The sequence below is a fragment of the Vanessa cardui genome, chromosome Z (assembly GCF_905220365.1).
Source record: "Vanessa cardui chromosome Z, ilVanCard2.1, whole genome shotgun sequence".
Taxonomy (NCBI): Eukaryota; Metazoa; Arthropoda; class Insecta; order Lepidoptera; family Nymphalidae; genus Vanessa; species Vanessa cardui.
In genome coordinates this window covers 15,528,020-15,542,290 of record NC_061154.1, presented here as the reverse complement: position 1 = coordinate 15,542,290, position 14,271 = coordinate 15,528,020, and the positions used below count along the sequence as shown (strand labels likewise).

Below are 14,271 nucleotides of genomic sequence, written 5' to 3'. Positions count from 1 at the left end.
ACACTTTAAATTAGTTTAAAATAATATACATAAGTGTTAGTTTACATTACAAAAATACTTTGTTACAGTCAAATTAGTTTAATGATTTTGTACAACACAGTTCAAAAACCAGCTTCTTATATTTTAATATCAAAAGAAGGAAAGATAAATAATTGATAGTGCTTGTCTTAGCCTACTAATGTATATGTCTATGTTATAATCAATCGTAACATCTGCTAATACTTACAGTTAGCGCTGGCGTTGCTGTTCCTACCGCTGTGTTCGTATAGTTGGAAAGTCCCGTGGTTGGTAGGTGTAGAACTTGTATCCGCCGCTCGATGCGGCCCAGGTGTTATATCTACCATGTCATCATCTGTTGACGTATGAGCTCCACGCCCGTTGCTTGTATTTGTACCCTGAACAGATTTTATTTTTATTCCATAAAATTAGTAATCAATTTTATCTTAACTTTCGTTTATTTCATTCTAACATAAAATTTTTTTTAAGCGGCAAATTACACACCTGAGTATATAGTATTAAAGACTTCGTAGCCGTTATAATCTACTAAAATAGTAGTTTTAACAATAATGTATCACTTCATCGTTTTTTATTAAATCAACGCCCGAATTATAATATAATATGCTTTAAATACAAACCACCAAATGTACCTGATTAATGTTATAGAAATAGATTTTTGATCATAAATTATTTTAAAAAGTAAATAACAATTCACGCAAGCAATTAGCCCAAAAACTTTTTTCAGATTTATATCAAGAAAATCTGGTTGTGTTAAATTATGTTCTATTGAGTCTTTTTTCGATGAAATGTAAAATAATATAAGTTATTCCTTCTATAGTTGTTACTCACTCATTGAAAAACGACATCTCTATTCTACTTTCTTACAATGCTACTTTGAAAGATTTTTTGCTCTTATTTTACGTAATTTGAAGTGTTTCTTACGTTTAAATAGCCTTGTCGGTGAAAACTTGTCTATCACATATTATTTCTAGTAAATTATTAAAATTGCTATTGTTGAAATCTTCAGTAACTTTCGACTTTTTACCTACAACAACCAGAGGCGGCTGCCTAGCATGGATTACATGGACCATCGTCCACAGCATCGTGGTTTAATGAGCCTCGTGCCCCTCCCATACAGCGGGCTACATATTTAGAATAGTACGAAAAGAATGTCATAAGTGAAACACTTGATTCTCTTGGTCTTGGTCGAAAAAAAGGTCACAACATCTAGGGTCCCGGAATGGACTAATGCGACTTAAATCTTGCCCTCGTAAAATTTTGCCCTGCTAGTTACTACTAATACAATCTAACCATTTAAAGAACCATTAATAAAATTTACATGTCTCATTTTCTCTGTCAATTTCCAAAAAAAAACGTTTAACTTTGAAACAAATTAAAATATAAGAACAAAGTTTTTGAATAAACAGAAAAAATACCAGAAATACGTTCGTGCTGTGGAAAAAATACCTATTAACAGCTTATTGAACGGAACAATGAGTTTACAGGGTCGAGATATTTATTTTCTTTTAGAACCATTCAATGCGAATTCAATAAGTGGAAAGGAAAATAAGTCAAACAGATTTAAGCCTCGACTAACTGCATTTTAAAATATTGCACAATTCCCCGTTATTGTCTCGGCAATTTACAAAGATTTCATTAATCTATTTGTTTGAGGGCCACTTTCAATGGAACTTCAATAAAGCCAAATAGCCTTTGAACTTGTTAATTACCGCCGTTATGTCGTGATCCCATTAAGTAATTTTCAATAGCTTACCATGTTACGCAAATAAATATTCTATGTATTTTCAAAGATATTGTGCTAATAAAAAAGAAAAACAAAAGATAAAACGCAAAAGAGGCACGACTTTAGCATAAAGAAATAATATTTTACTTTTTACGAATAAATATACGCTTGAATAAATTAAAGTCAATTTAACTTTTGTGACGTACAGGAAATTTTAAGGGAAGTATATTTTATGCGAAAAAATCATAATATCATGTCAGAAATACAAATATTGGTCACCTAGACAATCCTCCAGATACATTATTATTATTCACTAGCCGGGTACCCATGGGGTTTCCTATCGGAGGCTTTACACGAACACCCACCAACTCCACTAAATCTAAATCGCCAATTTCAAAATTAAGAGATATCTCATATTTCTAACTTTAGAGTGAAGTTTATAAATATTGAAAAATCCTTATTTAGTTTCGAAGTCCGGCCAAAAAAAAGATCCTGTGAAATTTTCATCCCGTTAGACCTACCGATATTTCCATTTACCGATGAAAACATAAGCCAATTATGCCAGAAATCAACTGTTGATGGATTTTGTCCATTACGGTCGATAAAAGACTTGTTCATTTTATCAATTATGGACAATTTTCATTCAGGATGGTGTGGACAACGAATGTAAAAATATTCATTTTATTTTCTTGCACTCGTCCTCTATAAAAAGATTTGTGGGCTGTTTGCGTAGAGGCGTATTATTAATTAATTACCTGGGTTCACGTTAATTATACGAATATTTATAAACTTAGTATTTACAGATATGCGGTTTTATCTACTTGTTTAAATATTCAGACGAGTAACTGAATATATTACCGATATTTTTGGAAAGATTTTTGTTTGGACTCTATATAGTTTTGTTTTAATAAAATGACGACCCAAAAGCATTCGTGGCAAGCACATTTTATTTAAACACATTTTAATTTTATTGAATTATATATAAGAGGAAGACTAAAGATCACTGACAAATTGTATTTTATTTGTTAATCTTTACATATTAGGTTTTACGTAATAAATCTTAATACTAAATTTTCATGGATAATGAGTTATTTGAATTGACGTATTTTTATTGTATTATATAATCAATAAACTAATTGTATTTAACTCTGCAAGGAGATGGCCTCGAGGGCTTTTCTTCGCGGAAAGTAGTTAAATCGATCTAATCAACTTATGTTGAAATTTGCATAATGAAGCTTTAAAATAAATTTCAATATAATAATTTTTATATCTATTTTTAACCAATTTATATCTATAATAATATAAATTATCAATATTATTTTTCCGAACAAGTAATTTCGTTTCATCTAAATAATTTACACTATAAGAATATGACGTATTATGCACGTCACCTACGTCAACTTGCAATTCGAATTATTTAATATTCATTTATTTTTATATATTTCTAATAATGTCTAAATGTTATCTTTTAATTCATTAAATACTTACATTTTATTTATTTTTATTAAATAAATTATTACAAAGTATTAAGCACACATTAATCTTTAAAGCCAAATTACGTAAATGTTTTACACAGTTCTACAATATCTAAGGAAGCACCCCACAGGCTCACGATACTCACATCTCAACGCGCATTTCCAGAATTTTCTCGACTTTTATTCACCGAAATCACATAACTGCATCCTTTCATGAATAACCCGAGTAGGACTCGTTAGGAGTCAGGAAGTTATTTATTATTTGAACCCGCTTAGCACTGGTATGTTCGTTAGCTGGGCACAATGTTCACCCGACTGAATGTTATACCGAAAGCGGAAAATCGATAAAACAAGGTTTCATCTTTCGCCACACCGACTAGTGATGTTGCGTGCACGATATAAGATATCGAGTACAAATATCGATGGATTAGGGCAATAGTATACATCATTGTTTGTATAATAATAGTATTAAACGTAATCTAAATGTGAATCATAGTAAATAGTTTGAAATGGAATAAATTAAGAAAATTTGTTATACAAGCCTAGGACGCCACCTCAACGTTTTATAATGTTTTTAAAAATATTTAATTAATCAAATATATACATTACATTCGACAGTTTTTTTTAGCTGGATAACAGTGTTTTATAAGAAACAAAATCAAAATAATTCTATATAATATAATTTACTAGATTTAAAAGTAAATACAAATTGTTAGAGGTAAAGAATTCAAAGAGAAGAAAAACACAATATATACACTGAAAAGTAACTATATGACGTAGGTAGTCATCCTGTCTCTATGCGTGGGGCGTGCCTGAGTGCGATTCATAAGGTAGTAAGTCTTACGGGTCGAGGATCGTGCCATACATCAAACATGACTTGTCAGTTTGATGTATGGCATACGAGTTACAGCTAAGTGTTAGGCGTTATGCGTCCGGCAAAATCTATGATAGTGCTATGACGCACCCGACATGTTATGATCGGACAACAATCCACGTCAAGTTATTAAATACAATAATTATGGTTTCCTACGATCTACCTGTATTAAAAGTATACTTAGTTCTTGTAATGTTATTCTGACACTTCTCTATACGAGAAACAAGTCTAAAAGTATATTGCTAAGGAGAGTAAGAATTATTTTTAAATCAAAATAATAGAATTAACGATAAAAAACATATGATTTCTTATTTTATTATTTATAGAAATAACCAAACCTTTGGAAGAGTGCAAATGTACTCAAATTAAAAAATATTTCTACGTCACTAGTTTTCGAAAACAGATCAACGTTAATCACATTTCAGATAAAGCCAAACAATGCGATAGAATGTCTGGAATCTCACGGTATTAATGAACAGATAGATAGTAATAAGGGAACGCAAAATCAAAATAGATTTTCACTAAATGCAATTTTGAACGCAGAGAGGAAATTACTGAGCAAGCTACATGAGCAAATATTTAGAGTTCGATGTATCAAATTAAATGAGTTGGTAATTACATATACATAACTCTGAGAGTAATAAATAAAATAAATAAATAATTAATTGTATTTGACACCTATTTAATTTATGCAAATTAAGACAAATTAAAAAATGGTATTCATCTTGTTTAAAGAGAATAAAAAACCAGTACGGAGGATGTTCATTTTTATAAGGCTCTCCAAGTTAAGTAACATCCCGCAATGTACAAGAGATTACTATATTTATAAAATACAATGCCTATGATGTAAAGCAAATAATAATACATATGATTTAAAATTCGATCCTAAATTGGCTTATAGGCTAGATCGCTTTTTTCCTGTCGATAAGAACAAAAATCTTCAGTTCGTAATTTGTTAAATCAAATTTATATCACATTATGATTATTAATAAACGAGATTTGTTGAAAAAAGTTTATTATTCAGTTATTAAAACAGATTATGGAAATACATATATGAATATATTTTTATTAAAAACTTGTATAATTAGACACTCTCTCCGAATATGTAGTTTTTCGAAATACCGTTGCGAATTGCCTTATTTTGCCTTAGATATGTTTGATACTTAATGTATGTGCTAAGCGCTGTTATACATTTGTAAATCTAAATTGTTTGCCGATCAGGGGGATTAATTAAGATAATGTAGAGGTTTTGCCAATGCGTGCTCTGCAAACAGTTACCGGGAGCTAAATAATTGCAGAATTGTTAGCAACTCAACGAAACCAGGCCACAATATCCGTCTCATATCAACACTTGAATCGAATCAGTGTATAGCATAAACATAAGTAGCTTTCTGTAGAATTTTCAATCATAATTTTAAGTCCAAATCTATACAGTGCTGTTCACAGCGTACTCGGTGTTTCACACCTTACATTTTTAATAATGATTAAATTAAATCGTCCCAAATTCGCACGAGTAAAATAAGGATAAAACGTTTCTATCATATAGAGGTTTGATAGTTTTCATATTGGCGACCAATATCTTCAATAAACATCAACATAATATTTCAACAAACCACATGAATTACAAGCAAACCTACATCTAAACCTCTTTAGTTTATCACTCCGTATGAAAATCTTTTTGAGCAGATTTGATTCAAATAAACAAACATGCCGGGGGAATTTATTTCATAATATGTAATAATGATTACATACAAATAACAAGCAAGTTGCCGCAATGAAGGAAACACGTGAATTTATAGCGAAGGTCGAGTATTTAAATTCAGACTAGAAACAATGCGGCTTTTCAAGTGCTAACTTCGTACTGAAATAAACACTTCGTACAAACTTCAAAAATAAATTATATAACCCGCAGCGTTACCTCTTTGAACTTGGAAAATTTCACACAAAAGGCCGGACAATACTATAATACGTTTTGCAACGTTTACGCGCCTTTCGCGCCGACAAGGGAGTGTTTGCTGAGTATAGGAAGGAAATAAATGTATAGAGGTACCCTAAGTAAGTAGAAACTAATATTCAATTTCAAAATAAATATTAAATAAATAGTGTCATTTTCAAACAATAGTCGTACTAAGAAAAACGAGTTAAGTATTTCCCTCAGGTATAGCAGTTATAAAATGTTATTGAGGACAGAAAAAAAGTTGTTTATATTGAAGTATATATAAACAAAATCTCAAACTTAAATTAATTAATTAAATGTATAAGTATTACACTAATTCATTTCTAGTCAAATTAGAACCACCGGTTATGAACATACACTTTCTATTTTTATCCTAAACTGAAACGGCGAACGTGTCTGTGGGTTTATTCGCAATTTTTTTTTTAATTTTTTATAATTTTCTACGAACGAAATAACTTGGAAGTGATCGTTTCATTCTTAGATATGTATCCATGTGATCACTGATTAAGCAATTACTCGTATAAATTGCCTCACGTTATACTATCAAGCAATTCAGCTCGTGAATTCAACTTTTAAATAAAAATAAAGTAATATTGACGCAATAATACTCTATAATCCTTCTGTAGAATATTATTTAATCATACAGGTGCGAATAAATTAAATGGATGACAAATATCCGATTAACATCCTACCATAATCCTTGATACATTTTGCATTGAAATTGTATCAATCAAATATCAAAATAAACAATATTTAATCAATGGATTTTGGAAACTGTGATCATATTGACAAAGGGATTGCATGCGAATGAATTTGATATCCCATAAGCCGGCCGTAGGGTTTCAGAGAACATACAAATAACAAGGAACACCGTTAATTATGTTTCAATTGATTCATGTCTGGTAGCATCGTAGTATTACTTTTCACTATTTTAAATAAATTTCTTTAAGTACTTTTCATCGACATCCCAATCAGAATTATGACTGAAAGTTATATATTTAAATACGAAAGTTAACATCGATTTCTTGTAAATTGAAGACATTTCACGTATACTCACGCCTTAAACATGCTCTGTCTTTTTCTTTCGTATATCGAATCAAAGGTGACAGAAAGAAATAAATGAAAGCTGTTTACAGTGAGAAATATCCGTCCATGAGTCTGTAAGTAAACATTTAAATACCCAGTGTAATATTACAATTGACTCTATTGTTATCACTGACCGTAGTTAACAACAAAAATTAAGTGTATTGTACGCGATTAATAACTTTACGAGGTGCAGCCACATCGACGAGAGTCAACGTCTATTCACCGCAAATGTGAACTTAATCGCTTTAATATGTAACATGAACGCTCAAAGCCAACACTAATCTGTCAAAACAAAATTAATTCTCCACAATATAGCATAAAGTCTATTTTGCTATGTTAGACAAAATATTAAGTTTCATATAAAATTTTATAGAACAAGATAAGACCACAATAGATTTTGTAGTGCAACAAATGATTTACAGCCACATGCAGTAATTATTGACTATCTTTTAATATTAAAAATCATGGATGCAGTTTCGATTAAGATAGATTTGATTTACATAGATAATCTTGTTAAAGCTCCACCCAAGTAGGCATTCAAGAAAACATTTTAAAATGACTAAATATCAACAATGTCTTACTTAGGGCAAAAGTTATAATTTAGATTTATTTGGAAACTTGTTATAATTGAATGTAAGATACGATTTATATATATCTTAGAATCAAATACGTTTATTATGTAAAGAACGCATGTAGTTTTTACCTTCTGGCTTCATTTAGTCTACTAGAAAAGAGTCAATGCAGTTGTTTGGGTGATTATACTTATGTTATACTCTTTGGGCCATAAACAATCCCTACAAAAAATAATATGATAACTTGCTACATTACTGCCTGAAAAAATATCAAACAAACACATCCTCGGGTGCATAAAAATTCTATTTTGAATTATGTAGAACATAAAAACGTATATGATAGAAAGACTTTTGCACTATGACATTGATTGATTCGGGAACAATCAATAGAGAGTCTAGATCGGACTGCTTTCTCATCAGACTGTAAAAATCAGATAATATCGTCTCCTGCGCAGATGGCTACTCACTAAAGAACGGACATCTGAGGTCAGTAATTAAATACTGACAGACGTCACCCTGTAATTACAAATAGTGTTTATAATTAACGGTATAATACAATAAATATTTTTATCCAGAGCTAATGAACAATATTTCATTTAAGATGCCGAGCCCTAACGATATGCAGTTTAAAGGACGAATGATTTTAAGTCCCTAAATATTTTATATAAGGTTTACATCCTTACATTGTATTATTTCGCACTTGCTGTGCAATTGCAGATTGATGCAATAATCGACTTGACAACGGATGGAGTTGAATACAGCCAATTGACTGTTATTCACTTGAATCTTTAATCGACATTATTTGACAATAGGATATATACAGCGCATTGCCAATGTTACACATAACTGTTATAAAATAAATACACTCTGACTGACTAATTACGTCACGATGATTTTAAAGTGATTTCTATTAAGTAATAAAAACTCTTCTGTTTTAATTATGCAACAGAGGTTGGTCACTAGACTTAATGATGTGATCTTGGACTAGAAGCCGTTTTAACTTTTACTCACTGTGAACTCATAAAAGACCTTATTTGTATTCTGTAGTACATTGTGTAATCATTACAATTAAAATGTATTACAAAAATGTCATGATTATACTTTTTTTTTTTCAAATGCAACAAGGTCACGCAAAGATATTATGAAAATGTAACTTTGTGAAAACTTTATTAATACAACCGCACGATAAAATCATTGTTTGTTGTACGACAATTCGAGTTCTATTATGCTGAAAAGTTGAATAAAAATTGAGTTTTTCAAAACAATTATATTTAGAAGTACAGCGGCTACTAGCGAATCAATGAAAATAAATTCGTATGAACATTCATACCAGGGAACAATAGAGACAAATCGAAGGCAAAATATGAACATCATTTTTATGACTCCAAAACATTATAAATGATAATTTAGGCGAAAATGCAATCAATAAATTTGCTATTGAAAGAAAAAGAAAGAGCTCACATCGAAATATACAGTGTTACAATAGGGTATTTCGGCAAAATAAACTTTTCTTGCCACAAAATTAAATTTTAAACCTTTTATATACCCACAAAAACGCCCGCAGTTATTTTGGTGACGTCATATTGATAAAAACACCCTTTATATTTGTACGACTTCATTCGTATTAAAAGCTATAAATATTTGGTGTTTTTTGGAAAAAATTAATTACAATCGCTATTTTTGGTATATAATATACAAATACTAGCATTAAAGTTCCAGAAAAAATATTTATCAAAGTGCCAGATAATATTGAAATGACAGTTTTTACCTCAATGATATGTAAAATAAATTACATAATTTACCGAAAACACCCACCCTATTTCATCATGTACAGTTAACAAGAATCTAATATGTTACCGTAAAAATATATTTATAAGAATATCGAGAGCCAACAATATAAAAGAACACGCAGAAAAATATCTCCGAGATGCTCAAACTCGATACTTTCAATAGAAGTTTTACTCGTATGGCTTCCCTTTGAAGATAATACACAAATAGTGCAAAACTCACAAAACTTTCGGTTTCGATTTCTATTCACGCAAGTTTTCTTTTATACTTGTATTTCATTTTTATTGCTATCATTCCTTAACAGCGTTTAGGTATTTCTTTCTTTATTTCTTTAAAAGTGTGAAATGTCATTTATTCATAAGCACTGCCATTTTTAAACCTTCGCGTTCTTTTTGATACTTCGTTTTATTGAATGTATTTTAATAATACTTTATTGATATTACTTTTTTAACTAAATATTATTAGAAATAAAATTAATGTGAAACTTTTTGGGGAGCTACAATATTAAGACAATGATTCGTCGTAATTATCTAAAGAGTACTTATAATGGGGATAGCATTGTCTCTTAATTTATATTTTAGACAGGTCTAAGATATTGTAATTCGATCATATTGATGTATGATCGAATTACAATCTCTTACCGTCTGGGCGGTAATGTGTTCACGTTGGGCCGTCTGTAATAACGCTTACTAATAACTATACAGATTATAAATCCAGTAATTTGGTAGTTTTACCTGGGTTTTTATCGGACGTTTTGGAAATTGTTAATTAAATGATTACGATGAGCACTTTTCGATTTTCGACCTCGTATCTTACACGTTTTCGCTGCCATAAGTGATACCCAAAAACAACGTTTTGCCAATACCTAAATTTAACTGAAATTAATTTACTACAATCTATGAAGTTACTATGAGAATTTTGTTTGTAGAATATATAGTTTTACAGTATCAGAGCCGCTAAGTTCATATATACAAACATAAACAAATATTTTCCCCCAAACTTCCATAAGTTATAGAAAATGTCATTAAAATTTCAAAATTCTGTAAGGACCATAACATAATGGTTGCACCGTTTATTGTTTGCTTTTTTTATAAATAGGTAGGCGTGCCACATTTTGATACGTGGTCACCACTGCCCTAGAAGTTGACGCCGTATGAAACAATCACTATTCCCTGCTCTCAGTCTTCGATCCAGAAGAACTAAGTACTGCCTTTTGGCGATCGAATATAAGTATATGAATGTTGTAATATTAATCGAAGATTTTTTTTGGAATATGTTTCATTTGTGCGCCAGTTGTTATTAATAAAATAAATTGACACCCCATCAGAATTCTCGAGAAAACAATTTTTTAATAACATTTATTTCGGCCTTTTACATATGTTAAATTATTTTTTTTACTGGACGCGAGTAGTCGGAGAAAGACCACAGTGGCGTGCACTTGGAGGGGCCTATGTCCAGCAGTGGACAAGATCAGGCTGATGATGATGACTTATGTTAAAAATTGTATTGAAAATGCGCTAGATATAATGCTTATTTTAATATTTCAGACATTTTTATATTCAATCAGGAGGTACGAAATAACGATATGAAAACTCGCGTACATAATATTATGTCGTTTAAATGTTTATATATTTTCAAATATAAAACTTCTATTTGAATAGTTTAGAATAGGTAGTTAAGTTTTTCATATATTTGGGTACAATTCATATGTTCTTTTTTTGTCCTAAAGATAGATACTTTATTTTGGTAGTTTACTTGTTTTGTAAAGGACAGTTAACTCTGTTTTAAATGATCCCTAAGGGAGCTTAAAAGTTGACGGTTTGTTTTATAATGGTAGTTTTAATTCAATATTTTGTTTAACAACACAGGTTCAGTTTTTATTGGTGTAAAATTATATATTTTTTTATTTAATATTATTTTAATGATTTCTTCTTCTACATAGCTTGTGTTTAAATCAACAAATATCCCGCATGTATTTATGATTTAATATAATGTTTGAGAATTCATTATTAGTATGCCTCATTAAAATCAATTAAATAACCTAACCTAGGTTTTACGCTTATGTCAATATTGGTGCTTGCAATGAAATTATTGTGTAACAAATAACAGTGGTATATCTCATCAGCAAAAACACAGCAACATTGGGCTTTTACTTATAAACAGAAGCCTAAAGCCCAACTTCCATATTCATAACTCAAAAAATAACAAATTTCCTTATAGAGTGAATAGAAGATAAATGTAAATTATCAATACATGTCAAAAATACTGATTTTATATTTCTACCAACAGAAAACCCCTTAGGGGGTGAAATTATCAAAAAGAACATTCCATAAAGAATTTGTGTACTAAACTTCATCCCATTAAAACCAACAGCTGTACATAGTCATTCAGTAATTTTAAAATTTCCTTAAGTAGCTTTCATTTCTTAAATATCACTTTTAAAAAATTATTACACATCAATCAATTTAAAAACATCTTTTGATTCTTTGGTTCGTTCACAAATTTCAGTCAAATTATTGTTTTAAGTTAAGACTCTAGCATCTGATGAAAATATTATAAACACATAAATAATGAAATATTATGTAATGTTATTCAAATGATTATTATTATATTTAATGAATCAGTCATAAGTATTTCACTACTTAATTAGAAATTGCATTAATACAAATGATATAGTGATTATATATAATATACTTTTATATTGATTTATATGTTGAAACAGAATCTTATTTCTGTTTTTGTTTTTACCTTTTTGTAGACAGATTGATATGTAGTACCCATTTTTGATACGGAGGACTTGAGAGGGAATCGCTCCATATTTTTCTGAAAGAATATTACATAAAAATGATAACATGTTTATGGAACTATAATTACATAAAATAAATATTTAATTAACCTGGAATAAAATTAACATTTAAAGTCACTCTTATTGCATATAATAATAATATTGCAGATATAATAGTAGTATAATACTCTAATCTAGAGATCATCTCATATTTCTGTAATGTGATAACAATTACAGTACAGGAATATGAGATTTTTTATTTAGACAACCAATATAAAGCTAAACAACATATGAAATGTATTTTAGTTCTAAAATAATTTATCTACCCACCAGTTTTCTAACAACATAAAAATAATGTTATAAATTTATAATTATGTAAATGATAAGTAGTTAGTAAGATAGTCTAGAATTTTTTAGAAGAATAGAACTTTGTGCGTGAAAATTTATTTTAATATTAGGTAAGTAATCATTTTGTAATTTAGGTTGTAGTTAAACTCAGAAGCGACTTCGAGTCGACTAGTAATTCGCAACGCCCCCATTTACTAATTATGTAAATATGATAAAAATTTTGTTACTGTAAATTAATTTACATATTCACATTTATTTTTTCTTGATTCTATGCACGAAATACCAATAGACAAAAAATAAAAATATACATGTCTAAAAATAAACCACTTCGTCAAGTTAACTTTTATAAAACACTAACCTAGTTAGTCGTGAACATTTTGAAAGATTATTTAATTGGTAAGACTTTTAACCGGTGCAACAATCAACTTGGAAACTTTTAAATGACACAACAGGAATATTGCGACGCAGATTACTATTTACGGCAGAAATCAAACAAGTTTTGATTCGTGGTAGAAAGGAACGAATCAACGATGAATCCACTTGTCAGTTTGTACTATGTAGTATGTCATAACATCGTCATGACACCTCAACTTTTCGATTTTGACACTTGGAGATGATTTTTATTTAGGCTTAGCTTATACAAACACTATACCAAAATTGACAATTTATTACAATAAATAATACAATAAAAGCAGCATTATTGGAAATATGCATATGTTGCTCACATTAAAATATATTTTTAACTAAAACCACAAAATAGCTTGCAAATGAAAGTTCAGTTGTATACAACATCACAATATGAAAGTCTAAATTTATTTTAATAAATAACACAAGGATAACTTTGATATAATTATGTAAAGGAAGAATAATGCGTAAAAGAATATATACATGAAAAGTTAAAAGTAAGTACTCCAAGTTAGATGATCTCGCATAAAGCTACCACTAAATAAATAGAGAAAAAAAATGAAAAGCAAGAAAAACATATTTATATACAACCAAATTGGTTTAAAACACAAATTGTATTCATTATTACTGAGTTAATTTTAAGTTTCATTAAAAGTGTTCAAGAACACTTCAATTCGACAATTATATCAGCAATATTCTGTCACCCACTCTGTTTCTTCTGCATATCAATGATTTGTTGCAAATCAGTAACATTCACTGATATGCAGACGACAGTACCGTTAACACCTTACACACCGGCCGCGCTAATATTTCTCGGGAAAACGTCGAAGAAAACTGAAACAAACTTGTCTCTGAAATCGTGTCTTCGTTTAACGAACTGGGGCCAGCTAAATGTAGTCCATTTGAACCCCAAAAAGACGCAAGTTTGCGTATTAACCGCGAAAAAAACACAATTTGTCGTATCTCCACGATTTGAAAACATCCCGATAGCCGCTGTTGATATTTCGAGAATCGTTCAGTCCCGCGGTCAATTGGAAGACAAAGCCAATTTGGCTTCAAAAAAGCTCGGTGGTTCGGCAAGGCGAGACAGTATTTTACGTCGGCCCATCGTCTAAAACTTTACAAGGTGCAAATTCGGCCTCACATGGAGTACTGCTCTCACCTCTGGGCAGGTGCTCCCCAGTACAAGCTCCTTCAATTTGACTGTATCCAAAGTAGAGCGGCTCGAGCTATCGACGAT

General features: G+C 30.1%; 1 protein-coding gene across 3 annotated transcripts in view; it reads right to left on the bottom strand.

Annotated features, from left to right (window-relative positions):
- Nucleotides 1-13,192, bottom strand: part of LOC124543042 (H(+)/Cl(-) exchange transporter 3) — a 30,997-nt gene extending 17,805 nt beyond the window's left edge. The window contains exons 1-3 of one of the 3 annotated variants that reach the window (XM_047121053.1): nt 12,985-13,192; nt 12,242-12,316; nt 227-395 (exon numbers count right to left, since the gene is read on the bottom strand). In XM_047121053.1, coding sequence (XP_046977009.1) covers nt 227-395; nt 12,242-12,310 — 238 coding nt within the window. In that variant the 5' untranslated portion in view covers nt 12,311-12,316; nt 12,985-13,192. Of the gene's footprint in view, nt 1-226; nt 396-3,362; nt 3,532-12,241; nt 12,317-12,984 lie in introns of those variants that run through there. The other 2 variants (XM_047121054.1, XM_047121055.1) reach the window with 2 other exon arrangements.
- Nucleotides 13,193-14,271: the final 1,079 nt, after the last annotated feature.